Source organism: Gracilinanus agilis, chromosome 4 (assembly GCF_016433145.1).
Source record: "Gracilinanus agilis isolate LMUSP501 chromosome 4, AgileGrace, whole genome shotgun sequence".
In the NCBI taxonomy this organism is placed as follows: domain Eukaryota; kingdom Metazoa; phylum Chordata; class Mammalia; order Didelphimorphia; family Didelphidae; genus Gracilinanus; species Gracilinanus agilis.
This window is the reverse complement of record NC_058133.1, coordinates 261,983,508-262,011,441: the sequence shown is the minus strand read 5'-3', so window position 1 is coordinate 262,011,441 and position 27,934 is coordinate 261,983,508. Positions and strand designations below refer to the sequence as shown.

The window sequence follows — 27,934 nt, the reverse complement described above, 5'->3', positions numbered from 1 at the left end:
TGAATAAAGTGGGTTTTTATTTATTCTTTGAATCAATAAAATGCCTACAAGTGCTAGATTTACAAAGCTTATGATACATAAGTTTTTTTGTCTAGGGGGGTCATCCCCCAGGAAAATGTTCTATAGCTGAGGGAAAAGAATCTAAGGGGGAAGATACAATGAAATGAGAGAATATGAACTGAATATCAAGGTTGGGGAATCACATTTGGAATTCTTCATCTTGCAGCAACAAAAAATCATTGAAAAAAAACTCTTCTATGGCTAAAACAGTCAATACTTTTATTTTTACACATCACAATACAAATGTAAGCTGCATTTCTGTCCCACTGCTCCCATCCAAACGGTTTCTTCTTTCACCGAAGTGGGAGCAAGTCTTCCTTGCCATGCTGTTGGAAAACACCCCAGAGGTGCAGCACCATGGTATTTGGGTGGAGTAGAACAAGGAATAAAAAAAAATGACACGAACAGATTTCCCTTTATTCTTATCTGTCTGGGCGGGTCATTCCAGGCCGAGTGGGGACCATCATGGGACGGGCAGGAGGTCTCATCATTGGAGGTCCAGGCATCATGGGCATGTGGCCTCCCATGGGCGGCCTCATCCCAGGAGCTACAGGGTTGTACAAGAAACAGTATATTAGAAGAAGTAAGTTATGAGAGACATTTTCCCTCTTCCCCTTCACATTCTCTAGCTGTATTATGCTTTAAAAGCATATTTAGAGGAAATGCTGCAAAATCATCCTGTCTATAAATCACAGATGACCCAATGATAGTCAGGGCAAACTATTAATAGACTACTTTGGAAAAAACAAAGAGGCTTCTTTTCACAAGACACCAGTGACTGCAGTTCCCCAGTTTGACTTCATTTCCCTCAAAATGGGGAAATACATAGCTAGCCACATTAAATCAGCCCTTTAAGACTATTAGGCCTCTCATATCTAAAGGCTATTTCACTATTATGAATGTAAAGCAGAGCACAGTGGGCAATTAATTCTGCCACCCAAAGTTAGCTTGTAATATGGTGGGAATGGCAATTGGGACTCATGCTAACAACCATGTACAGCTCATGGCCACACAAGAGATAGTGACATCATTAATGAAAACTGTCAAGAAAAAAAGGCAACTCATCTAAGGCCTTTTGGAAAATATAACCAATGAGGTTTATAAAATGTGTTATCATTCTGCAAGCTAAGCAAATTAGCATGGATCCACTGCCCTGAGGTCTGACTACAAAACTGAAAAAATACAAAAGAAATTGGGTAGGGAGCAGGGATTTTGGTACCTATAATCTACCCAATAGTGTTGTACTAAAGTTGATGAAAGTCATGATTTTAGCTGGTCAGTATGGTGTAATTGGAAGTGCACTGGACTCAGAGTCCAAAGATCTATATTTAGGTAACAACTTGGCCACACTGGCTATGTAATTCTGAGCAAAGCAATGTACCTGTACCTCACCTGTACAGGTTTTACAGGTTATTCACCTGTACAGGTTTTATAGGTTCCTCACCTGTAAAAGGGGATGTGCCCAGAATACCTACTTCACAAGATGGTTATGATGAGAAGTATTTTTTATACCTTAAAGCATTAGATAAATGTGAGCTGTTTTATCAAGACTATGGATTTATTCCACCCTGCACCAGTGGTGCAAATTAGATGAAAAATGACCCTTTGATGTCATTGTCTATAAACGGTTTGGGCCTTAATCAGCAAGTGGCCTGACCTCTTTAGCTGATGGGAACTGATGAGCTAAAAGCTCGGCTCCAAAGTTCAGTAACTAAGTTGGTTGTGCAAATAAATATTTACCTACCCAATCTCAATGAAATATATCCATGCACTCAGAGCAAATGAGGCCAGAAATTGAGGGACAGTCGGGAAGGGGGAGCAGGAGGGTGTGGTGAAGAATCTAAAAAAGAAGCCAGAACCATGCTATGGTGTTGCTTTCCTTGCAATGGCAGCATAAAGTCATTTGGCATCTTTCTACCTACGTTGAGAATCAATAAGCAACAATCTTCATTACTTCTTTATCAGTAGGATTCATTAAAAACTACTTCACAAGAAAGAAAATTAGAATAGCAAACTATGAGTCCTATTTAATTACCCTGGGAGAGAAAAAAAGGTTCAAACTTACCAGGTCCGACAGGCATCATTCCAGGAGGTGGGGGACCCATCATTGGCATCATAGGGGGTCCTCCCATATGGGGTGCTGGCATCATACCAGGTCGAGGAGGTCCAGCTGAAAGAAAACATCCATCTTGGGGTTAGGTACACTAGCATATTGAAAATGTGCCCTTCTAAGCCCAAGGCAAATGTAGTAGGTTCTCATTAGTATGTTAACATTCTTCAACAAAAGTCCTATTATACTTTCTCCCCACTTTTGGGTCCATAGAAGCATGTTACAAAACTCATAGGTTATGTAGCTATTGCATGGAATGGCCAGTTTGCACACACAGTCCTGACCAAAATTAAATCTCTTTAGATTAACAATCTCCAAGTGAACTTTATTCAAAGAAATCAAATGGTAGCTTTTACAGAATTGAAGGTCGAAGAGGGACTAAAGTGAATGATATTCCTGAAATCATACCTATTTCCTATCACAAAAATTATTTTAAGATGTTCTTAGAAAGGCAATATTTATTAAATACATTAAAGACACTATGCAGGAAGTGGAGAAGTAGGGACTGCTGAATACACTTACTGGTGGAACTGTGAACTGACCCAACCTATTTTAGAGAGCAATTTGGAATTACACCCAGAGAACTATAAAATTGTGTATACCCACAGATCCAGCAATATCATTGCAGAGTCTATTTCCCAAGGAAATCAGGGAAAAAGAAAATGAAGCTATATGTTCCAAAATATTTATAGTAGCACTCTTTGTGGTGGCAAAGAACTGGAAATCAAGGGAATGTCCATCAGTTGGGGAATAGTTGAACACAATGTGGTATATGATTATGACAGAATAGTACTGTGCCATATGAAACTATGAACATATTAATTTTTTTAAAACTTGGAAAGAACTACATGATATAATGAAGAATGATATGAGTAGAACCAAGAGAATATTATTTATAGCTACAGTTTTAATAGTTGAAGAATAACTTGTGAATGTTCATCTCCAGGGAATGGAATGAAAAATGGAAACATGAAAGACACAATCTATATATACATATCTGTTTGCCGGATGATGCCTTCTATAGTGTGGTAAGGAGGGACTGAGATACCTGGAAATAAATTCTATTAATAAAACAAACAAACAAACAAAAAACTCAGTGCTGAATTCTACTTTAGGAAGGTTTAGCCTCTTAAACTCTCACAATTCCCCTCATTCAACACAGACTAATATATTCCTCTATCATACATTTTGACAACCTCACCTGCTCATTCTTTTCTTCAATTTATGGATATTTCATTTTCCCAGTTACATGTAATAATAAATTTAACATGTTTTCCAAAATTACAAGATCCAAACTGTCAACCTCCTCCCCTCTCACCCCCCATTCAGAGATGGTAAGCAATTCAGTCAAGCACAAGTTGCTCATATGAAATCTGGGATGGAGATGTCTCTAAATTCGAGCATTTCATGTTTCTTTTTTCATTTACTATCATTTATTCATATATTGTGGGAAGGGAATTTCCCTCTCCGTTAAGTTGCTTTGTTTGATGTCATCAATCAGTGACCTAGAGGTTATTTACCATTGAAATGTGCAGGTATAGACAAACCCTCAGAGAAAGGAAGTTGAAACCAAGGAGATGGGAAACTGATCCCACAGGCACTGCCTCTCCAGGCAGTGCCAGGCAAAGTAAGGAACTATGATTGGTTCCTGAGATGTGACATGGGAGCGCTAGTGGGTGGAGAAAACTGCTTATAAGGTGAGACCAAGGGATTGCTTGCTCTCTCTTCTGGCTGGACCTTGGAAACTGAATCCTGTTGGTGGCAAGCTTCGATTCATTAAATGGCAAATAGGGTAGTCAGCTAATCAACTCTCCACCTCTTTCCTACATTTCCTTCACTTTACTATCACTACTTTGATGCAATAAAGCTACTAAAGCTACTAGCAACCTCATGATTTAATTTTAACTATTACAATACTAACATTCATATACTATCATTAAATGGCCATTTGTCATCTGGTAGGTACCTCCATCTGTTTATTGTTCTTTGCAACAATAAAAAGAGCTATTGTAAACATTTTTGTACTGATGGGTTCTTTTCCTCTTTTTCAATTTTATGTAATCAAAATTGTTCATTTTAACTTCTGTGAATTTTTCTATTCCCAATGTAGTTATGAACTCTTCCCCTATCTGCAAAAGATGTTTTCTTCCTTGCTTTTCTTATTTATTTATTATGTGACCATTTATATCTAAGTCATATTATCCATTTGGAGCTTATTGTGGTATATGATAATAAGCTATTAGTTTTAACCCAATTTCTATTAGGAAACTTTTCCGGTTTCTCAGCCATTTTTGTTGAACAGTAAAACTGTATCTCAGTAGATAGGATCTTTGGGTTTACCAAACACTACTCTTAGAAGTGAAATTTGAACTCAAGTCTCTCCAAACTCCAATTTCCATGTTCTTTCCATTATACCACACTGTCTTTCTATATGTTTATAATTGCTTCTATTTTTTTTTTCCTACCAAGGAGAACAATCTTCAGACTAGGAAAGATGGGCAACGAAAAGATGAACAAATATGAAAAAGGTCAACAGAAAGTTAATACCAAAGATGAGGTAAGAACATCCAGTTCTTCTCAATGGATTCAAGTCAAAAGGCCCAGAGAACTACATCCCATCATATTTAAAGAAATGGTAAATGTGATTGCTAAGCCATTGATGGTGACATCTAAAAAATCTCAAGGAAGAGAAGAGAGGTTCTATTATTACTGATAGAGAAATGTTACCCCAATCAATTTCCAAATGAGGAAAGATGATACATTTTTCAAAACTTAAAATTTTGGCAAAATTCTAGGAAGCATTAATAAAAGTATGGTTTATTAATATTTACGAAATGCAACAGTGATAACTAAAAGCTAGCATTGCTTGAAGAAGAACAAGTCCTACCCAAAAATGGGAACAGTCAATGTAAATAGGCACAAAAATAAATACAATGATGGTATTACTTTGAATTGGTCATAGGATCCTAGGATCTAGAACTAGAAGAGCCTTTACGGATGTAAAGTTTAAAATCATGCCATAAAAGTGATTGAACTACTTCTTTACACAGAGTTCCTCCTCCATTATGGTAAAAATCCCAAACAAGATCTGTATCTCAAAATATTCATAGTTACATTTTTTGTGGTATCAAAGAATTCAAAACAGAAAATGGGTGCATACTCACTGGAAAAAGGATGAAAAAAAGGTAGAACATCATTGAGATATAGTTAGATAATGAAGAGAGGAGTTCAGAGAAAAATATTAATATTTGTGTGAATTGAATTAAAAGCACATTATATGCAATATCCAAAAGAGTATAAATTAACACAAAGTTAAACTCTAAGTAACTGAAAGACCAGTGATAGTCTTTTACCAAAAGATATTAGGGAAATCATGAGTGCAATGCTATAAACATTTTTTGTCTTGTCCAGAGAGTTGAGTATTTTTGTTTTTCTTTGTTACAATGGAGAGTTCAATTTGAAGGAAGTACATGTAATTTCAGAGATGACTCCTTTAATAACAGAAAACTTCTATAAAGTTTATTTCAGAAAAAGGACAGATTATCTGGAATTATCTTCATTTCATTTTTTGATAATGTTACTAGACTGGTAGGTGAGGAATAGGGCAGTTAAATTATACCTAGATCTCAGCAAGTCATTAAACAAAGTCTACCCCAATATCCTGTTAGACAAGATTGAGAGATGGGGCTAAACAAAAGTATAATGGTTGAATAGCCAGATTCAAAGAGTAGTGATTACAAGAGTGAAGTCAAATATATTGATACCATTGTATCAGGGATTTTGGGTCAAGGCATAGCTGAAACAAACCTGAGAGCAAACTAACATGGAGGATCTCGAAACATCCCAACAATTAGAATTATTGGCTCAATCTAATAAGATGAAACTCAATAAGTTTAAACACAAAGCCTTAAACTTGAGTTCAAAAGTATCAACTACACAAAAAAAGAATAGGGGACTGGTCTCTGACATTTCCTGGCCTGTGACCCTGGGCAAGTCACTTAACTCCAATTGCCTAGTCTTTACCACTCTTCGGCCTTGGCACTTGGAACCAATACTTGGTATTTATTCTAAGTAAGGGTTTTTTAAAAAATGAAAATAAAGAACAGGGGAGTCATGGCTAACAAAAGTCCTTGGGAAAAATATTTGGAGGCTTTTTTTAGTGTACTTCAATTTCAAAATAAGAGAAGTGGCAGTTTATGATATAACAACAAAAACTGAATTTAGTTTCAGGCTTCATTAACTGAAGTTCTGAGTCCAAATGAGAAAGTCTAGTATTCCACTGTCCTGAACCCTAGTCAGACTACTTGAGTGGGCCAGTGGCCTGGACAGGCATAGGAGATGTCCAGATGTAAAAATATTGGAGACCATGCCCTGTGGAAATAAGCTGGACGAGATGGAGAAGATTCAGCAGAGAATGTGAAAGGCTATCATGATCAACTGGAGAATGGCTAAATAAGTTGTGGCATATGATGGTGATGCAGTAGTATAGTGCTATAAGAAATAATGGGGGAGGGTGGTTTCAGAAAAAAACACAGTGATGAAAAATGAAGTGAGCCAAACTAGGAGGTCATTGTACACAGTAACAGCAATGTTGTAATGCTGATGAACCGTAAACACTTGACTTCTCTGATCAATATAATGATCCAAAGGACACATGCTGAAAAAATGCTATATATCCTCAGAGAGAGAAATGATGAACTCTGAGTGCAGAGTGAAGTATAATCTTCTCATTTTCTTTATATTCTCTCTCTTTTTCTCCCCACCCCCTCCCTCTTTTTTGGCAATATGGTTAATATGGAAATGTTTGCACGATTTCACACATATACTTGGTATCATTTTGCTTGCCTTCTCAGTAGAGCAGGAAGAGAATTTGGAACTCAAAATTTTAAAAGAAAAAGAATGTTAAAAGTAAATAATACACACACACACACACACACACATACACACACATAGAGCTATCTTATGAAAGAGGAATTAAGCTTGTTCTCATTAACCCTAGATGGCAGGAGAAGAGCAAAGGGTAGAAGCTTCAGAAATAGATCTGTTTAAAATCTGTTGAGAGGATCAACAGAAGCTTCTGATTAATTAGTTATAGAAAAGGCTGCTTTAGGAGGTAGTGCATTCCCCATCACTAGACATTTCCAAGCACAGAACAAGTTTCTCTGTTAAATCTTGTTGATTCTCAAAATATATAAAGAATGGATTAAAATTTATAAGAACAAGAGCCATTTAGGGCAGGTAGGTAGGAGAAGAGACAAGCCTGGAATTAAAAGGACCTAAATTCTGACCTCAGATATTTCCTACTCACTTAACCTCATTTGCCTAGCCTTTGCCTTTCTGTCTTGGAGTTTTTATTAAGACAGAAAAGTAAGGGTTAAAAAAAAAAAGGAACAAGAGCTATTTCAAATAACAAATGGTCAAAGGATTTGAACAGGAAATTTTCAAAGAAAGAAATTCAAATTATCAACTACATGAAAAAAAATGCTTCAAACTCCCAATAATTTGAGAAATGAAAATTAAAGTAACTATGAAGTTCCTGCTTCTAGTCATTAGACTGATAAAGTGGACTGAGTGCTGGACTTCTAGTTAGGAAGACCCGAGTTTAAATTCAGCCTCAGGTATTTATTAGCTATAAGACCTTGGACAAGTGACAGCCTCTAGCATGCCTTAGTTTTCTCATCTATAAAATAAGAATAATAATAGCACCTACCTCCTAGGGTTGTTGTAAGGATAAAATGAGATAATATTTATATAAAGCACTATTTGTTTAAGTGCTAGCTATTATTATTATTATAACAAAAAAAACAAAAATGACATGTTGGAGTTGCTGAGGAAAGAAGGTACATTATTAAGGAAGGAAGGCATAAAAGTATGGGTATAGCCTAAATTGGAGGATTCACTGCCTCAGGGAATGGGGGAGGCTAGGGAGGGAGAAAATCTCAATTTTAAAATGTCAAGAAACAACTGTCAAAAACTGTTTCTTCATATACTGAAAAAATAAAACCATCTTTTTAAAAGAAAGGAAATACTTATTAAAGTATTTTAAAAATATTATCTCATTTAATCTTCGCAATTCTGGGAGATATTATTTTATTATCACCAATTTACAGTTGAGGAAACTGAGCCAATAAATGTCAAAGGCCACATTTCAACCCAGACCTTCCTGATTCCAGGCCCAGCCTGGAGCCATTGAGCCCCTTCTTTGGTAGAGCTGTGAATCAGTTAAATCAGTTTGGAGTACTTGGCACACAGAAATTTCTTCCCTCCCCCTCCCCCCCACCAAACCCTTAGCTTCCGTCTTGGAATCAATACTGTGTATTGGCTCCAAGGCAGAAGAACAGTAAGGGCTAGGCAATGGGGGTTAAGGGACTTGCCCAGGGTCACACATCTAGGAAGTGTCTGAGGCCATATTTGAACCCAGGACTTCCTGTCTCTAGGGCTGGCTCTCAATCCACTGAGTCACCCAGCTGTCCCCAATACATAGTAGGTTCTTAATAAATGTTTGTTTATTTGACAAAATTGTGCAAACTCTTTGATCCAATGATACTATTATAAGGGCTATACCCCAAAGAGATATAAGAAATAGAAACCAAGGGGATGCCCATCCACTGAGGAATGGCTGAACAAATTTCAGAAAAGCCTAGATTTGTATGACTGGGATTCAGAGTGAAGTAAGCAAAATTTATTTTGAATAAGAATAAAGCTTATAATACATGAATTATATACAATATACATAATACAAATAGAGAATACTACATATAATAAAAAAATTGTAAAGGCCCAACTTTGAAAGAAATAAAAACTTTGGTTAATGCAATGACCAACCATAATTTCAGAGGATCAACGATTATGGATACTATCCATCGCCTGACAGAATGGTAATGGACTCCAGATGCATAATAGGACATGTATTTCTGTACAAGCCAATGTGAGATTTGGTTTTAGTTGAATATGCATATTTGTTACAAAGGCATTGCTTTTTTAAATTTTCTTTTTCAATGAACGGTGGAAGGGGGAAGGAAAAAAAGTAATGCTTATTAATTGGGGAAGAAAAAAGGCAAAGAAAAAGTGAAAATAAAAAAATCTTGCATAGGGTAGATTAAAATACCTATTGATGATTTGTTTCAGATATGGATTAGAATAGATGACTTCTGTGTTCCTTTACCACTGAAATTTTGTATGAATTATTAAGAGAATTGAATGATCTTGCCATTTCATTACTTGGGTTCTTAACCTTTTTTTGTGTCATAGATCCCTTCTCAAAATAATGTTTTTAGGGGGCAGCTGGGTGGCTCAGTGGATTGAGAGTCAGGCCTAGAGACAGGAGGTCTTAGTTTCAAATCTGGTCTCAGACACTTCCTAGTTGTGTGACCCTGGGCAAGTCACTTAACCCCCATTGCCTGGTTCTTATTGCTCTTCTGCCTTAATACAGAGTAGTGATTCTAAGACGGAAGGTTAAAATAATAATATTTTTAAAATATGTGCAATAAAATATAGCTGGGTGTCTCAGTGGATTAAGAACCAGGCTTGGAGTCAGGAGGACTTAGGTTCAAAGCTGGCTTCAGGCCCTTTGTATCTGTGCGACCCTGAGTAAGTCACCTAATCCCATTTGCTGAACCCTTGCTTTTCTTTCTTAGAGTAGGGCAAGAAGTAAGGGTTAAAAAAAAAAAACAAAACAACTTAAAAGACCCTATAAACCAGTGATGACGAATCTTTTAAAGACCTGATACCCAAACTTCAACCCTCACACCACATGTGAGCCCCAGGCCTTACCCCAGACAAGGGAGGGAGGAAGCTCTTGGGCAGAAGGGTAGATGATGTGAGAAATGTCCTCAGGCGTACATGGAGAGGAGGAAGGGAGCAGCCCCCTCTGGCATGTGTGTCATAGGTTTGCCAACATGGCTATAAACCATGTATTCTGTCTTACCACTGTGTGGTGGTAGGGGCTGGTAATGGGGAGTGTAAAAATCATTGTCTGAGAAGAGCACCCTGCTATCTATTCTATGCTACTGGATGTTGATGTTAGGTGAAGGGAGGAAAAACTGGGCTAAAGTCTGTCCAGATGTTCTTAAGCTGAAATGAGTAAGTTTCTAGCAGTGAAGTAATTTAAAGTGTAAACAGTGACAACACATGCTGCTTTCTGAATCAGCCTAAAGACCTAGAACCCTTGATGGTACATGTGGTTAGTACAGTAATCAAAAGCTAAATAGTCACAAAAATCATTACTCGATTAAAGCCATTCTGTATTATTATCCATTCATTCACCCAAGCTTTTGCTAAACACTAATTTTAAGCAAAGAGCCATTTTGAATAAAATCAAAAAGAACAATATCCAAAATTTGACCAAAAAAGAATCTGAAGTAAAAATTTTAAACTTACGGAGACTAGGAGGAGGTGGGATCATAGCCCCTCCTGGTGGAGGAGCGGAGAATGGAGTGGGAGGAATCTTTCCTTGCTGAAATGCAGCCGCTTTAAAAAAAAAAGGAAACAAAAATAATAATTTCAGATGATCTTAATTTTTCTTCCGTTTTAAAAAACAAAACAATACTTTAAAAATGTCAGTAATCATCATATATGTCAGTCAACTACCATTTATTAAAGGTTCACATAGTTCTCAACCCTGGGGATACAAAGAAAGACTTAAGGATTGTACATTCTAACCTGTAAATATTTCAGCACATACCAGATCTATGCTGAATGTATGAAGCTAACCCAAAAGAGGAAGTCATTTGTGGCTAGAAGACTAACCTGGAAAAGCCCCCTGCAAAAGATGGAGTTTGATCTTTACTTTGAAAGAAGCGAGGACGGACAACCAGGTGGCTCAGTGGGTTGAGAGCCAAGCTTGAAGAGGGTTCAAATCTGGCCTCATATATTTCCTAGCTGTGTGACCCTTGGCAAGTCACTCAACCCTAGTTACGTAACCTCCATTGCCTAGCTCTTACTGCTTTTCTGCTTTATAATCAACATACAGTCTTGACTCTAAGATGAAAGGTAAGAGTTTAAAAAAAAAAAGAAAGAAGCCAGGAAAGAGGTAAGGAACTCAAGTGTGGGACAAAGGAAGGTGATAGTATATGGTCCTCCAGAAGCTTGTAAGTTGGGCAGTGAAGCTGGAAGGCAGAAGATAGTGGAAAAGAATAGGGTAGTAAGTAGGAAAGATAGGGAGAGGTCAGGCTATAAAGCCTTGAATGCCAAACAGAGGAGTATATATTTGATATGGCCAAACCTACTCTTTAAGGAGACATCTTAAATAGTTGAGTGGAAGATGAGCTGACCTAGGTGAGACTTCAAGTAGGGAGACCAGTTAGAAGGCTAGTGTTAGGGGACAGCCAGATGGCTGGCTCAAGGGATAAAGAGCCAGGTGTAGAGATGCTGACCTCAGATACTTTCTAGCTGTGTGACCCTTGGTAAGTCACTTAATTCCCATCGCCTAGTCCTTACCACTCTTCTGCCTTAGAACTGATTCTTAGTATGGATTCTAAGATGGGAGATAAAGGTAAAAAAAAAAAAGGGCTTGTGTGATACTCTTATTGAAGGATGAGTAAGGAGGGCATGAACTAGGCTATAGTTGAATGATAAGAAAGAAAGGGGCATTTATGAAATATATAAATATGAAGGTAGAAACAGCAAAGTTGGGCAACAGACTGGATGCATGAAGTGAGTTGTCTAGGATGTCTAGGATGACAGTGAGGTCCTAGATTGGGGTGACTAGGAAGATGATGGTGCTCTCTAAAGTGACAGGGAAGTTTGGGAGGACCTAGGAGGTGAGAAAATGAGCAGTTTTGAATATGCTGAATTTAAGATGCTTATGGCATATCCACTTTTTTAATCCAAAGATATTTTATTTTCCCAATTATATATAATATAAATTTTCAACATACATTTTCTGAAATTATAACATCCAAATTGTCTCCCTCCTTCCGTTCTCTCCTCCCTCTCAGAAATGGTAAGCAATTTGATCTGGATTATACATGCTTCCATATTGGTCATTGTTGTAAGAGAATACTTATAAAAACAAACCCCCCAAATAAAACCATGAACAAGTTAATGTGGAAGACAGTTTGGCATACCCACTTTGAGAAGTTCAAGAGGCAACTGCGGATGCATTATTATAGCTCAGCACAGATCTGAGTGTTAGATATGAAGATCTGGGAATCAACAGCAAAGAGATAATAAATGAATCCATGGAAACTAGGCAAGAAAGAATAGAATGAAAACCCAGGACAAAGCTACAGGGGATACACAGTAAGTGAGTGTGACTCAAAGGAGCAAAGGAGATTTGAGAAAAAGCAGTTGGACAAATAGGAAGAGAAATAAGAAAGAACAGTGTCATGAGAACTTAGAGAAGAGAATGTAGCCAGAAGGAGGTGATCAATTGTATGCATTGCTATAGAGCTGTGATAGCAAGCCTATGGCACGTGTGCCAAAGATGGCACACAGAGACCTCTCTATGGGTACAGGCATAGTCACCTGCCAGAGTTAGTTACTAGAAAGGTAGAGGGACTCAGGCTGAGCTACTCCCTTCCCCCTTTTTACACCTTGGGCCACTCCCCTCCTCCTCTCCACAAGTACTTCTTCCTCCCCAGAGTGGAGCACTTGGGCCACTCCCTCCCCTCTCTAGGGTAAGGTGAGGGGGGTGGCACTTGGTCTCTGAGGGGGTGGGGCACAGCACACAGTCTCTAAAAGTTCACCATTACTACTATAGAGAATCAAGGAAGATAAGGACTTAAAAAATAAAAGATCACTCACTGGTAACTGAAGAGGGCAGTTTCAGTTGAATGCCAGACTGCAGGGAGTTAAGAAGAGAGTGAGAGAGGGGCATATAGAGGTACCTATTGTATGTAGATTGATTTCTCAAGGAATTGAGCTACAAAAGGAAGGAGAGAGATAGGATGATTGATAGTGGGGACAGAGAGCTGGATCAAGTAAGAGGTTTTAAGGCTGGAGAAGACATGGGCTTGTTTGTAGGCAATGCAGGGAAGAAACTGGTAGATAGGGAGAGATTGAAGATTAGTGACAGTGTGGATGATAAGATGCTAGAGAAATAAGGATGAAATGAGACCAAGGGTGATGTTGAGGGTTGTGCCTTGACTAGAAGGACCAACTCATGGTCTTGAGCCTAGAGTGGTGATGGCAAACCTACGACACATGTGTCAGCACTGACATGTATAGCCATTTTCAATGACACGTGGTCGCATGCCAAAGATGCAACATTTACTGTAGTGTAGTGTAGACACTCTGTGCACTATAGATGACAATTCTACCTATATTAATTTACCTATTTTGGTTTATTAAATATAGTTATATATTACAATTATATTTTTGTTATTTAAACTATAAATATTGTGAAATCATGGTTTTTTTCCTCGAAGTGACACACCACCCGAGTTATGCTTGGTTTTTTGGTGAATTTTGACATACCAAGTTCAAAAGGTTGGCCATCACTGGCCTAGAGTGAAGTAGGAGATAGTGAAGGAAGGTATCTGAGTGATGAGAGGTGAGGCTGAGAAAATGGTGGTTGGGGGTGTGTAGGAACTCTCAGAGCAAACTTGAATGATATTCACTAAATATATTTCAGACTTTCTAGGGCATAGTTCAACTTTATCATTAAAAAATACAGTGGGCTTATTCATTGAGCCCCTTTCCTCTTAACTTTTTTGATACTTCTATACATGAATTATATATTTAATAGATCTGAAATCTCATCATTTAGCTGTTTCAATATGGCAAGCCATCCAATTATGCCCTTGCTGTGTTATGCTTGTCTGTGGTCTCCTCTAAGTTTGCCATTGGGGATTCACCCAATGTGCTGGAGGACATTTCTTCTTTTTCCCTCACATGTCCTGGATACCAGACCTATCAGTATCCATTAACTCTAACTCATCTTTTCTAAACATATCTGGGATTGTGATATTAGGCATCCAAGTAGAGTGGCTCTATTGTTTTTGAAGGTAAAAAGTCTGTTATAAAATCATTATACATTCTGAAATAACTTTGGTAGGCTGGAGCCAGATTCAAGCACAGGATTTTGTTCAATACTGGAAAGGTCATCTTTAAAACATACCCAGTTTATAGCAGGTTTAGACATTTTCAAGAAATAGTATTACAAGAAGCAAATGTGCCAGCTCTTCTATGTTCTCCTTAACCTTACTATTTAACAGTTCTCTACTGTAAACAATATCTAAATATTAGTTTATTGGCCACAGAACACTGAATCTAGGAAGCACTAAGTTTCATGTGAAATAAATGGCTCCAGAGCAGTTCCGTTCCGTTCCGTTCCGTTCCTTTCCTTTCCTTTCCTTTCCTTTCCTTTCCTTTCCTTTCCTTTCCTCCCACCCTCCCTTCCTTCCTTCCTTTCTTCCTTCCTTTCTTTTTCTTTTTAAAAACCTTCACCTTCCATCTTAGAATCAATTCAGAAGAGTGGTAAGGGCTAGGCAATGGGAGTCAAATGTCTTGCCCAGGGTCACAAAGCTGAGAAATGTCTGAGGCAAGATTTGAACTCAGGACCTCCCATCTCTGGGCCTGGCTCTCAATCCACCGAGCCACCCAGCTGCCCCCTAGAGCAGTCATTTCTAATTGTAACTTAGCAAAAAGTAAACATGGACAGGATGAAAGAAGAAAACATATAAATCAGAAACATTTCTATTTGGCTTTTGAATACTGTCAGCTATGGTTGTGCTCAGATGCACATTCATCTGACTTAGTCCCTGAATCCAAACTCCAATTTCCAATTTTACTTTGTCAATGTCCAAGAAAATCTGGCCAGTGCAATGGAAAGTGATTGAAATCATTCCAACTCAACTAAAGCGTACATTTATCAAGACTGTGTACCAAAGTTACAAAGGTGAAAAAATGACAGATTTTGTCCTTAAAAAACTTACAATCTAATGGAGTGACAGGATATTAAGGGAGGAAGTATGATATGCATACAAATAAGTATGACAAATGGTTGATGAGGACAAAAGAGAGTTCCTAAGTGTTCTAAGAAAGTCAGAAGAGGAAGAGATCACTTTTAGCTGGAGAGAACTGAGAAGACTCCATAAAGAAACTGGTACCTAAGTTGAATTTTGAAGGTAGAAAAGTATTTCAATAAGTAGAGATGTGGAGTCTCTGTCTAAATAGAGGTCAATTAGGATACGATGAGGTCAGGTATCAGTCCAGTCCAGCTACAACAAGAAGTACTAGGAGTGGAGAAGAGATATAAAACTGGAAAGAAAGAGTGAAGGCATATCGTGGCTGGCTTTAAATGCCACAGGAAGTTTATATTTTGTGCTAGTAGTAGTAGGGAGGTATAGAAGGTTCTTGAGCAATGGCCTATGAAGGTCAAGCTTGTGCACATACTATGGAGCCTAGATGAGTGCCTATTAAGCCAGGTATGAGTTCTGATCATATAAATTTTATATGATTACATGAACATCTTTCTGTATGGATTTCAACTAAAGACAAAAAACATTTATATAAGCAGTCATTCCTTATATGTACAGGTGTATATGCCCATACACATGCATTTATTACACATGCATGTATATGTCATACATGAGTGTAGATATTGATATGTATTCAGGTATGGGTATATAAATCTTGAAAACTTGTACACCTTGCCTACATGGAACATTGCTCAAATGACCTTGTGGGACTCTCAAGGAGGCTTCTCATAAAGCATCTGAATGCAATGGGCAGGCACATACTCATATGTACATATAAATGTATATGTGCTAGTAAACATTTAACAAGCAGGTAAAAGTATATGTGTATGCATGTCACATATGTACATATATACATGCATTCATTCACAGCTCTATATATTTACCTATACTTATAGATGTATACATCCACACATGCATGGATATACACATGTTCTTTTGTCTGCTTGTTAAATGTTTTACTAGCACATATACATTTACATGCACATATATACACATATGCATATGCCTACCTTTTGCATTCTGCCACTTTAGGAGAAGTCTCATTGAGATTCCTGCAAGATCACACAAGCAATGCTCCACAAAGGCATGGTGTACACGTTTGCAAGGCCACCTACAGGATAAGCCAGCCATCAACCCCACCTTTGCCTCTTTAAATAACTGTAATGCCCCTAAACTTTGAAACAGGAAAATGAAGATAATACCCCAGAAAAAGAACTTTCCCTACCAAGTATAGTGCTCAAAGCCCCAAGATATGATTCCTAAAGTGAAAATTAAAAGCTAACATACACGAAAGCCATGTGCAACTTTTTCCGTGGGAGCTTTTTGCTCAGAATGACAAGGCCCAATAAACATACCTTAGGCAAGACTGGTGATAGCCAGGAATGGGTGAGATTGGCTGTTATGGATGTGCACCTTTCAGGAGTAAAGTTCGAGTGTGTAGAAATGGGTGTATAGATTTCTTCCCTTTCAGGCCAAGAGAAGCACAGTGTTTTCCTCTAAGTACAGAATTCAGAGGTGGGAGAAGACTAACAGATCATCCCCAATGCCATGGCAAAGGTCATGCACAGAGCCTGCTTACTTTTGTCCAGGATAATATAGTGTCTTGCCAATCCAAAACAGTACCTAAGAAACAGCCTTGTGAATACTGGGTTTGTCCCGAGGAGAGTAGGTAGAATAGAAATTCACAAAGAAGTAGCCTATAAAAATGATCCCAAAGAGGGTTGTCTCTTGACTGTGTCCATTTACAAGGGGTTTGAGGAGGAGGGAAAGAGTTTCCAAATCAAGATCCATTTATGTACAAGGATGACTGAACTCCTTAAGAACAGGGATCATTCCTTAGTTCATTTTTGTAATTTCAGTAGCTACCCAAGTGCCTTACACAACAAGCCTTGACCACTGTTTGTTGAGAGATAGATAATAATATTAGAAGAAGGCGGAAATAAGGGGCCAGGGGCAGAAAAGTTAGTGTCCATATATGCATGTGGGCATCACCTGGTGGCAGGCAAGTATCCTGTGATTCTCTTTCCCTCCAAAATAACTCTCAACTTTTATTAGTCTTTAGATCAGCCTTAATTCTTCCTTAATTCATATAAGATGGTAAACTAGTGTTTAAGTGCAATTTTCTAACAATTCAAAGTGTGGGGAGGGTAAAGGGGGATAGGAAAGAGAGAAAGGAGGGAAGAAGGAAGGGGAAGTTAACACTAAAGTTTAGAAAAATGTTCTCAACTGTGTATAAAGTGACTAGCTTCCAAAAACCATGGCTCTTCCAAGTACTAATTTACATGAGAACTTTTAACTCCTCCTGACCTTTTAATGATAATAACACATATATGTATATAATACATAGTATATATGGTATATATATGTACATATGTAGTATAGATGCTATATATATGTAATGCACACGTGTGCATGTATTTGTACCACTTAAAGGTTTGCCAAGTATTTTTCTCACAAGAAGCTGTACATTTACTATTATCCTCACTTTACAGATGAGAAAACTAAAGTCCAGAAAGATTAAGTGACAATCAAGATCGCAAGTTAGTAATTGTTGAAGCTCAGATATGAACCGAAGTTTTGGCATTAGATATGGCGAACTAATTTCAGACAGTGATGTGGGCTGAAATGTCCCACAAACTCTGCCAAGTAGCTGCACACAATCAAAAGAACATGGAAACAACAGCCAGTAGAATGGGGCTACCTTTCATATAAGACATATGAGTTGCTTAGATTCACAATTAAGAGAAAACTCCTCACATCAATCTTTAGACATAACCAGGTCCTTGGTTGGGGGTCTCTGAACAGCAAGTACAGGTGATTCAGTTCCCAGTCACACAGGACTAAGTTCAAACAATGCCCAGTTTCCTCACTCGCTGCCTTCCTTAAAGTCTGCTCAGAAAAGAGCAAAACTCGATATAAAGTTATTCTAGGGTTTTTAACATATCATTAGCATCCCATTTATATTGCAGTTTGGGCTCCCACTCCCCACCCCTCAACCCCCTGGGAAAAAGAGTGAATTGTGGGTAAAGTCACATGGATCAAAGTGGACCCTGGATAGTGACATCAGTTCTCTGGAGACATAGGGCAACAACATTCAAATGAGTAATTAAGTAATCAAGATAAAAAGCATTCCTGAGAACCCCTACCCATCCCTTTTACCTTTACTCACTCTTTCTTTCACTCTCTCTCTTACTTTTATTCTTACACTTACCTTTACTTACCACACCTCCTTACTTACTTTACCTTAATTATTTACTCACTCTACTATTTACTCTGTTACTATATTCTCTTATAATAAAACTTTTTTCCTTGGAATGGGGTCAGTTTGAGCTATCAATCACACCTTAACCACATCAATATGATGATCCTGAAGTCATCAGACATGTTCAACATAAACAAACTCATATGGACCTACAGACATTCAAAACATAAATTGTCCAGGGGACAGCTGAGTGGCTTTGTGGATTGAGAGTCAGTCCTAGAGAGATCCTGGATTCAAATCTGGCCTCAGACACTTCCTAGCTATGTGAACCTGGGCAAGTCACCCTATTGCCCAGCCCTTATTGCTCTTCTGCCTTGGAACCAATACACAATATTGGTTCTAACATGGAAGGTAAGGGTTTAAAAAAGAAACAAACCAAAGACATAATTTGGACTACTTGATGCTTCTGTTACTTCCCTTCTGATCAATTTCTCGTAGCATCGTTAGTGGCAAAAGTAAATCCAAATGAATCATCTCTATTCTCAATTACAAATTTCTTTCCTCTTTTGTGTTTCAGCTATGAAAGATCTCAGTGTGCTTTATTATCAATAATTTACCATCCAGTTTATTTATACAACCTTAGGAGAGCAGAAAGATGCCCTTTTCAAATACATTTAGATAATAAATCTTGCCAATTCTACCTCTCCCATCCATCTCTCCTTTTCCTTATGCACATGCTTACCATCCTGTTTCTGGTCCTCTAACCATAACTATTGCCAAAAGTATCCTACCAGTCTCAAGTATCTTCCTTTTCCAATTCATCCTCTACAGAACTGTCAAGCTGACACTCCTTAAAGTAAAGCTTTGGATATGTGATCCTCCTGCTTTGGGATCATTGCTTGGCATTTAAAGTCCTTATAAAGTGGCTTCAATCAACCTTGTTAACTTATTACATGTTGCTCCCTTCACTCATCCTTCAGCCCAGCCAAAATGATCTTCCTCCATTCTCTGCATAGGCTTCCCCCAAAGGCCCTTCCCCCCATACCTGGAATGTTCTCCCTCCTCACTACTATGCCTTAGAATCCTCAATTTCCTTCAAAATTCAAACTCAATTTTGGACATGAGACCGTTTGCCACCTTCCTAACTCCAACCCTACTCCTACAAAAATTACTTTTTATTTTCTTTGCATGCATTTTGTATTTATGTATATAGATGCATGTTTCCCTCAATAAAAAACAAACTCAGGGGGCAGTTGGGTAGCTCAGTGGACTGAGAGCCAGGCCCAGAGACAGGTGGTCCTAGGTTCAAATTTGGCCTCAGACTCTTCCCAGCTGTGTGACCCTGGGCAAGTCACTTAACCCTCATTGCCCAGTCCTTACCACTCTTCTGCCTTGGAACCAATACACACTATTGATTCCAAGACAGAAGATAAGGGTTTCTTACCCCAAAAAATTAAATAAACAAAATAAATAAAAAACAAACTCTTTGGAGACAAGGACTGACTTTTTTTTTTAAACCCTTACCTTCTGTCTTAGAACCAATACTTAGCATTGGTTTAAATTTAATTTAAAGGTAAGGGTTTAAAAAAAAAGACTAAGTATTGGTTCTAAGGTAGAAGAGCAATAAGGGCTTGGCAACTGAGGCTAAGTGACTTCCCCAGGGTCAGCTAGGAAGTGACTGAGGCCAAATGTGAACCCAAGACCTCTCATGTCCAGGCTTGGCTTCATACACTGAGCCACCTAGCTGTCCTAAAAAGGGCTGTTTTTGCATCCCGAGGACTTAGAACCCTGTCTGGAGCAGAGTAGGAGTTTAATAAATGATTACTTATTAAGTCATGATGTAACTATCCTCAATAATGCAAATGCACCCAGGTGCAGCTGGTAGAAGGAAGGTACCAGCTGACCAAAGGGAACAAGGGATGGGTCCTTACTCGTTTTATCGATCAGGCTCTGAGCTTGCTCTTCCATCCATTTTTGATAGTAATCTTTCACATTCTCTTTGTGTTTCCTACCGCTGCAGTGTGTCTTTCGTACAGATGGCTGCAAAATAAAAGAGATGGCAGGTTGAAATTTGCCACGCCCAGATTTTAACAAACGCAAAACCAAAAATTATATTAAGTCCGACCTTTGTGAGATACCTACGTTGGGAGCACCTCTTCAAGAGATTGTTTATATAGCTCATGTGGCCCACAGCCAAAAGCTCCTGTGCCCAATACATCCTCTAGAGGGCCAAGACTGTTACCTTAAATATCTGTCAGAAATTCCAATGCATCAATTACACAGATCACACAGCCTATCAGAATGCACTGAACCAAATATTCCTACGGCCCTTTTGCCGTAGAAGCAAACTCATTCTAAATGCTACAAGCACTGCTCCCCATTTTGCCTTCCTAGTTCTCACAGTCAGCACAACAGATGATACATAAGGCTGTCACAGAATTTCAAAATTCAAAATGACCCTAATGTCTTGAGGGAAAAGGCCAACTTTTCAGTAATTTTTTTCCATGCTAAGCCATTAAAACCACTGTTCACATGTTATACTGGATGCCACAAGGTAATAGAAAAGATTGCCCTAAGTAAGAAAATCAAACCTATGGAAATGTCTCCAAAGTCAGAAGATAAAAATGTTCCAGAACCAAACTGCTTTAGATGCTCTAAGCCCACCTTGAGGGAACTGCTCCTCTAGCCACCTTGGCAATGGTTCAATGTCTCAAATGGACCTTTTAAAAAAAATAATGTTACAAGTCTCCAATCCTTTTCTGGAAAGCTACTTTTTGTTTCCCTTAAGTCCTAGGATTAGTAGAAAGTGAGAATAGATATGTGTAACAATGAAGGCCTGATAGGAGAGAATGTACCTCTATTGAGTTCTTTTACTTTCAGGGAATATAGAGCATGAAAGCATGCAAGAAAGAATATTGTCAGCCACAGGTAGCCTGAAGATCTGCCAAGTATGGTTTTAAGATCTATTGGCAGATCTATTTAGGGGAGACCCCAATAAACAATATGATAAGAATTTACAACTGGAGTATCTACAAGAGCAACCAGTGCACAATTTCACAATGCTATCAATAATGAAATATAACACAATGTATCTGCATTTACAAAATTGTAGGATTAGAATATGGCAAGAGAAGAATAACAATACAGAAATGGTTATGTGTGTGTTCTGGTGTCTTATTGAAAAAGATGTTCACTTTTACAACACATTCCCACTGGGAGGAAGACATAAGATAAAGATTTCTCTGATTTTATTAGTTTTATAATATACAAACTAGAGTCCCTGGTTTCGTTATTTCTAAAACAGATAATCTGCAATGCAATTGCTAAGACTCTAAGTTTTCAGGATCAAACAAAAGCATAGTTTAAATTAACTGCTATGCCATTCATAAAATGACTTTTCCTTGTTTCTCCCAATGTTTTCTTTGTCACAAAAAACATACTCGCTAAATCCGACTTTTGGTCTCACACAAGAAAGTTCTGCCTATTGAAAGGCTATAGACAGACAAACTTAGCTGCACAAACATCAAACAGATACTTATAGGAAATAAAAACACTACGGGAAAATCCAGAATGATTTTTTTCCAAAGCAACAATCACAGTTTTTAGTTATGTAACATTTTACAGTTTACAAAGCACTTTCCTCACAACTCTGTGAGGTGGGTAGTGCAAGTAAATTTAGTGGATGAGGAAACGGAGGCCCCTAAAGGGGAAAATGCCTTGCCCACAGCCTCACAGCTACTAATTGGCATAAACCAGGACTTGGGAATCTGGGCCTCTGATCTCCAAGTTCAGTGCAACTTCTTGAGCAACACTGTAACTCGAAGGCCTGAAAAGCACAGGATCACTAAGAATACAACATGGTGGGGAAGACAGCACAGTTTGTGCAAAAAGAATTTACTTTGCATCATCCCATGGTGTACAAACTACAGCACACGAGCAACACTACTTACAGAGTCATGGGTGAGGTACGTATCGCAGTAGTCACAGTAAAATCTGTGGGGGAGAAGGAGAGAGATGGCCACCACCATGTTAACAATAATAAGTTGCTTTAACTCGGCTAAAGGGGTCAGAGCTGGTACGATCACCTGAACAGTAACGCCAGGCAGCTCAGCAATTCAGACTGAAAGCAAAACCTTTGAAACAAACTTGTTTTCTTTTTCCTTTTTCTAGTTCAATTCGAAAAACAGATTAAGCACCTCCTATGAGTAAACTGTTACAGATAAGATGAAACAACAAGACAGTCCCTGCCTGTAAGGAGTTTACAGTATGGTGTGGGGAGAGGGAGCCCTGTAATGTTCACTAATAAAGACTACACAAGGTAGATTGTGACTGGGACAAAGGAAAGAGCTAGACAAAGAATCCCAGAAAAAAAAAATCATAGGGGACAAGAACACTTCCAGCTGAGGGAGATCATGGCGGACATGGCATCTGACCTGAGCCTTGAAGAGAACTTTAATTCCCCACCTGAGGAGCAGCATTCTTCTTCTTGCCCACTGTGAAGCAAAGGGGAAGTGGGAAAAGGATGAGGAGCAGGGGGAATGTGGAGAAAAGGGAGAAGGATTTGGAAAATGAAGCAGGAAGAAAAGGAAAGAAGGATGGGGAGGAGGCATAGAGGGAGGGATGAAGAGAGGGAGGAGAGATGGAGGAATGAGAACGTAAAGGAGAGAAGGGAAAGTAATGAAGAGAAGGAAGGAAGGATGGAAATAAAGGAGGGAGAGGCAAGAGAGGTAGGAAGGGAAGGAAAGCTCATTTCCTTTTTTGACAAGGTTATTAAACTGGCAGATCAGGAAACATCGTTGGTAGCTTGCCTAGATTTGGCAAAGCATTTGACAAACCTTTTGTAGTATTCTTGTAGAAAACTGGAGATGTGAGTTAGATCGGTATGCTCCAAAGTGGGAGCTGTAGCTTGACTCCAAGGAGAATGTGATCAATCAGAGGCTGGGAAAATGGGTTGGATCTCCCCCCACCCAGCTACAGCCAACCTGGGCATCTGTCCAATACAGCCACACCTAACTGACACCCATAACAGTCCAATATTCCCCCATTCCCCTGACTTCCACAGTTGTGCAAACTCCCAACCTTCCCCACTGTGAGCCCAGCATCAGCCCTTCAGAGTAGTTATGACCTAACTCAGACCAGGACACCCACAACTGCAATTTGTAGTTGGGAAGTCCCACTTCTCTCAGTATAGGACCACCACCCCTCCCCCTCTCCAGTATACTTGGAAAATAATTTTACTGATAGGGGTGCACAATCAAAAAAGTTTGGAGACCACTTGGCTACATAGTAATACAATAGATTCAGAACAAATGAATAATTTTTATAAAAAAAAACAGTCATTAATAAATGGTTCAATATCAACCTGAAAAGAGGTTTTATTTATTCATAAATTCAACAAGCATTTATTAAGTGCCTAATATGTGCAAGGGTCTGGGACACAAAGACATAAACAATATAACCCTTGCCCTTGAGGAGCTTACAGTCTATAGGAAGAAAACAACATGCTTGTAAAAAAATTAAATACAAAACATATACAAAGTAATCTCTTGGAAAAATACTAGCAACAGGAAGCATGGGGACAGTCTTCTTGTAGCAGGTGGCATTTGAGCTGTTTTAAATCAAACTAGGGATTCTGAGAGGCAGCAGTAAGGAGTAGTGCTTTTCAGACATGAGTGACAGTCTGTGTAAAGGCACAGATGTGAGAAAAGGAATGTCATGAACAAGGATTAACTAGGAGGCCATTTGAGCTAAATGTAGGGCATGTAAAAGAATAATGTACAATAAGCCTGGAAAGATAAACAGAAGCAAAACAAAGAAGTCTTTATTTTATCTTAGAACAAGGGTTCTTAACCTTTTTTGTGTTAAGGATGCCTTTGGCAGTCTGGTGAAACATATAGACCCATTCTCAGAATGTTTTTTTGTTGTACATATTCACAATGGAAGGAAATCCTAAATTTCAGTTAGAAGTTAGTGAAATTAAAGGTGCATTTTTTCCTAGCTAAGCTTGTAGTACCCTACCCTAAAAATCTAGTCATAAATTCATTAGGGTCCATGATCTTAGGTTAAGAATCCTTGTCCTAGAAGAGCCTTTAGAGTTGCTTGAGCAAGACGGTGACATGTTTAGAATTGCCTGTGAACATCAATTTAGCAGCCATTGGAGAGGAAAGAGGATGGGAGATCAATTAGAATGGCTAGTCTATATGAGGTGATATGATCTGAATGAAGTTGGTGGCTTTGTAAGGATAGAAAAGGGGACAGACACATGATAATAGTGTGGAGACAGAAGCAACTATACTTGGCAACTTATTGGTTATGAAGAGTTTATAAAAGGGGCATGGAACAGCTAAGGATGTTGACAGGGATACAAACCTGAGTAACATAAAGGATGATGATATCCTAAGCAGGAAGAGAGAAGTTAAGGAGAAATGTGAGATTTTTTTTTTTGGGGGGGGGGAAGTAGGGGTTCCCTTTTTGGACATATTGAATTTGAAATACCTATAAGATACACGTTTAGAGAAGTTCAACAAGGCAGTATATGATATGGGACTGGAATTCAGAAAAGATTGGAGATATATATATATACACATACATCTCAGAATCTTCTCCATATAGGTAGTTGGACTCATGAAAGCTAAGAAAAAGAGACCAAGATAAAGTTCTCAGATATACCAGCACGTTGTTGTTCCTTTGTTTCAAAGAAGTCCAGTAACATTATGGGGTGATGTCTTGACTTGCTTGTGAATTTGATTTAAGTCATAAGCCTCTCTTTCTTTTCCAGAGTCATTGAAGTCCAGTGGCAAGACAAAAATCAAGATGACTGGTGATGGCTCAGGATGCAGTGAATGACCTTGGCATCTTTCGTATCGGACCAAGTTCCAAGTGTGCCACACACACAACACTTGTTTCAGCTGCCTTCAAGACCATTGGAACAAAATGTTCTTATCCACCTGTTCTACCAGGAGAAGTCTTCACATCCTTAGGATAGACATTCTTCTAACTCACTGACTGAATTTGAGGCCTCTAGAATACCCTCATTCTGGTTTAGTCCATTTGCAAAGAGGATTTTACAGGAGTACAGCTGTAAGCTACAGCTACCAACACAAAAGAGATAGAATGAGAATGATATTCATCAAAAGAGAGTAAGAAAGAACAGTTGAGAAGGGATAAGAACCAGAAGAGAGGAGTGCTATAAAAACCAAGGAGAGGGAAGATGTGGTCCACAAAGTCAAATGCTAAAAAAAGTTCAATGTGGATAAAGACTATGAAAAGGCTTCTTGATTTGGAAATTAATAGGTCATTAGTAACCCTGAATTTAGAATTTTCACTGGAGTTGAAAAGTGAATATGAGATGAGAAAATAGAGGCAATAAGTATAGGCAGCTTTTTTTTTTCTAGGAGTTTGGTTGTGAAAAAGAAAAGAAGTCTAAAGCTATAATCTGAGGGAATGGTAGAATTCATTGATGGGGGAAGATCTGGCCATGCTTGAAGCTAGCAGGAAAGGATCCAGTGCATAAAAAGAGAAATTAAGGAGAAAGAAGAGAGACTTAATCAATCTTTAAAGGGGAAACTTCTAAAGGGGAAGTAAGGAGCTGAACCACAAATAGAGGGGTTAGTATAGTCAAGGAAAAGGTCCTCCTCCAAGGGAGAAGAGTAGGAGATGATTTTGCAGTGATTTGGAGGATAGAATTGGGAAGAGGGAACTAGCAATAGATGGCCTTAATTTTTTCAGTGACGTATCTGATGAAGTCTTCTGCTGAAAGAGGGGAAAGATGCTATAGATGACTTAAGAGAAGATTTGGAACAGAAGCTAAAGAAAAGCAAGTCAGAAAGTTAAATAGGATTGGCAAGGAATTGAAGGCCCAGTTGAGACTACATTTATAAAAATTTTAGTCAGAATAGTCATGTCATTTTCTCTCCTAGAGTTGAGGGACTCATACACAGAAGCAGAGAAGATAGATGGTGGGAGTAACTCAGGACTGGCATTCAGAAAAGCATAAGTAGCAATAAGATAAAATACGGTGTAAAGTGGAATTGGTTAACTTAAGAGTTAAGATTTTGAAGAAAGGTAAGGACAGGTGGTTGCAGGAAGAACAAAGAGTTAGGAGAGGTAAAGCATGGGGAGAGATGGAATGAGGCTATGGTGAAATAAAATATCAATACTATAAACAGTGGTGGTTGAACACTTGTGGATGATGATGACATCAATAACCTTCTCCACGTACTTCAGATCCTGCAAACTGAGTATTTCAGGGAAGTATTTCAGTATCCTCGGCCAGGTGCTGTTTAATACTTTTATCAATGTCTTGGAAAAAAGCATAAATGGCATGCTTTATAAATTCTGCAGATGACACAAAGGGAGAAGGGATAGCATAAAGCACAAGAAGACTGAGTTAGGATCCAAAAATATTTTTATATGGAACATGAAACCAAATCAAATAAGAAAGTGCCTCTTAGAATCCCTATATTCCTTTAACATTCAGTGCAAGCATCACTTTCTATGTAGTCTTTTCTAACTCACCTTGTTACTAGTGTTCCCCCCCCCCCCAAAAAAAAACCCACCTTCCATCTACTTTGTATATACCTATATATGTAGATCTATCTGCTCAACAGAATGTAAACTCCTTGAAGGCAAGGACAACTTCACTTTTGTCTGGATCTCAAACAGCCTAACAATGGCATGCAGCAGTCACTTAAATGTTCATTGATGGAATGAAAGCTTCAACTTCACAAGTGCAAGATGAAAAGGTATGATTGGACAACTAATTCCTCTAAAAAAGATCTGGCCAGGTTGGGGGGGTAGGATCTTAGTGGATGATCAATAAATAAAATTTGAGCCTGCATTAAAAAAAAGTGGAGAGCATCAAGGACTGGAGTGTTTTTGTTTTTTTTTTTTCATCATATTGTACTTTAGAACACACATGTATTCAGTCCCAGGTACCACATTTTCAGAAGGATAAGTTCTTCCGGGGAAAAAACAAAGCAATCACATTGGTGACAGGTTGAAATCTACTGAATTAAGAAATTAATAAGGGGCATGACAGCCATCTTTAAGTTCATAAAGGACTGTCAAAGGATATATTTATGATCGTTGGCCCCAGGGAGCCAGAAATATGATGGGTGGGTAGAAATTTTAAAGAAATGAATTTATTTTCGATTAAGAAAAAAAAAATCTTCCTAACAAATAATGAGTTGGCCAGAGAGATTGAATGGACTGCCTCAGGAGGTAGTGAGTTCTTTTGCATTTGGTCTTCAAAGCCAGAATGTCCGCAGGTTGTGGGTCCGAGGTAAAGGGGATTTCTGGTCGCGTTAGGGCCGCAGGTTCCCTGCCAATTCTCGGACTGCACGGAAGAGGAGCTGGGGGCTGGGGGTGTCGAGGCGTCCAGTGACAGTGAGGGGGAGGGGAAGAGAAGGGGATGCGGGGAAAGATGGAAAAGAAGGGGAGGGAAGAGGAACAGAGGGTGGAGGGCCTTTTCTCGGGGCATACCCTTCTTCTCCCTTTCCCCTACCCTCTCCCGGGCAGACCCTGGAGCCCCACCCACGTCCGAGCCCACCCCCACCCCCGCACGGAGCCCCGACGCGCCCTCCTCTCAGCCTCCCCCTCACTTGGGCATGGTGCTCCGCGGTCCGTTGGCCGTACCGA

The 27,934-nt window shown here is 38.8% G+C and overlaps 1 protein-coding gene across 3 annotated transcripts; it reads right to left on the bottom strand.

Moving 5' to 3' along the window:
• Positions 1 to 27,934, bottom strand: SNRPC (small nuclear ribonucleoprotein polypeptide C). Of its 3 annotated transcripts, none has more exons than XM_044672416.1 (6): positions 27,898 to 27,934; positions 22,246 to 22,288; positions 20,227 to 20,335; positions 10,550 to 10,639; positions 2,126 to 2,230; positions 1 to 607 (listed from the first exon to the last, which is right to left on the bottom strand). In XM_044672416.1, exons 1-6 carry the CDS (start codon positions 27,903 to 27,905, stop codon positions 483 to 485), a joined length of 480 nt encoding a protein of 159 aa, XP_044528351.1. In that variant the 5' UTR covers positions 27,906 to 27,934; the 3' UTR covers positions 1 to 482. The 3 variants fall into 3 exon arrangements, with proteins under 3 accessions (XP_044528351.1, XP_044528350.1, XP_044528352.1); XM_044672417.1 differs by lacking the exon at positions 27,898 to 27,934 and adding an exon at positions 1,805 to 1,900 and having other exon boundaries at positions 520 to 607; positions 22,246 to 22,425; XM_044672415.1 differs by lacking the exon at positions 27,898 to 27,934 and having other exon boundaries at positions 22,246 to 22,419.

What these genes read in the sequence shown, in the direction of transcription:
- SNRPC (XM_044672415.1), bottom strand. Translation starts at nt 22,323, where the DNA reads ATGGTGGTGGCCATCTCTCTCCTTCTCCCCCACAGATTTTACTGTGAC. An exon ending in CGTACCTCACCCATGACTCT is followed by an intron (nt 20,336 to 22,245) that starts GTAAGTAGTGTT and finishes TTTATTTTGCAG; the next exon opens with CCATCTGTACGAAAGACACA. An exon ending in CCCACCTCCTCCTAGTCTCC is followed by an intron (nt 2,231 to 10,549) that starts GTAAGTTTAAAA and finishes GTTTTCTTTCAG; the next exon opens with CTGGACCTCCTCGACCTGGT.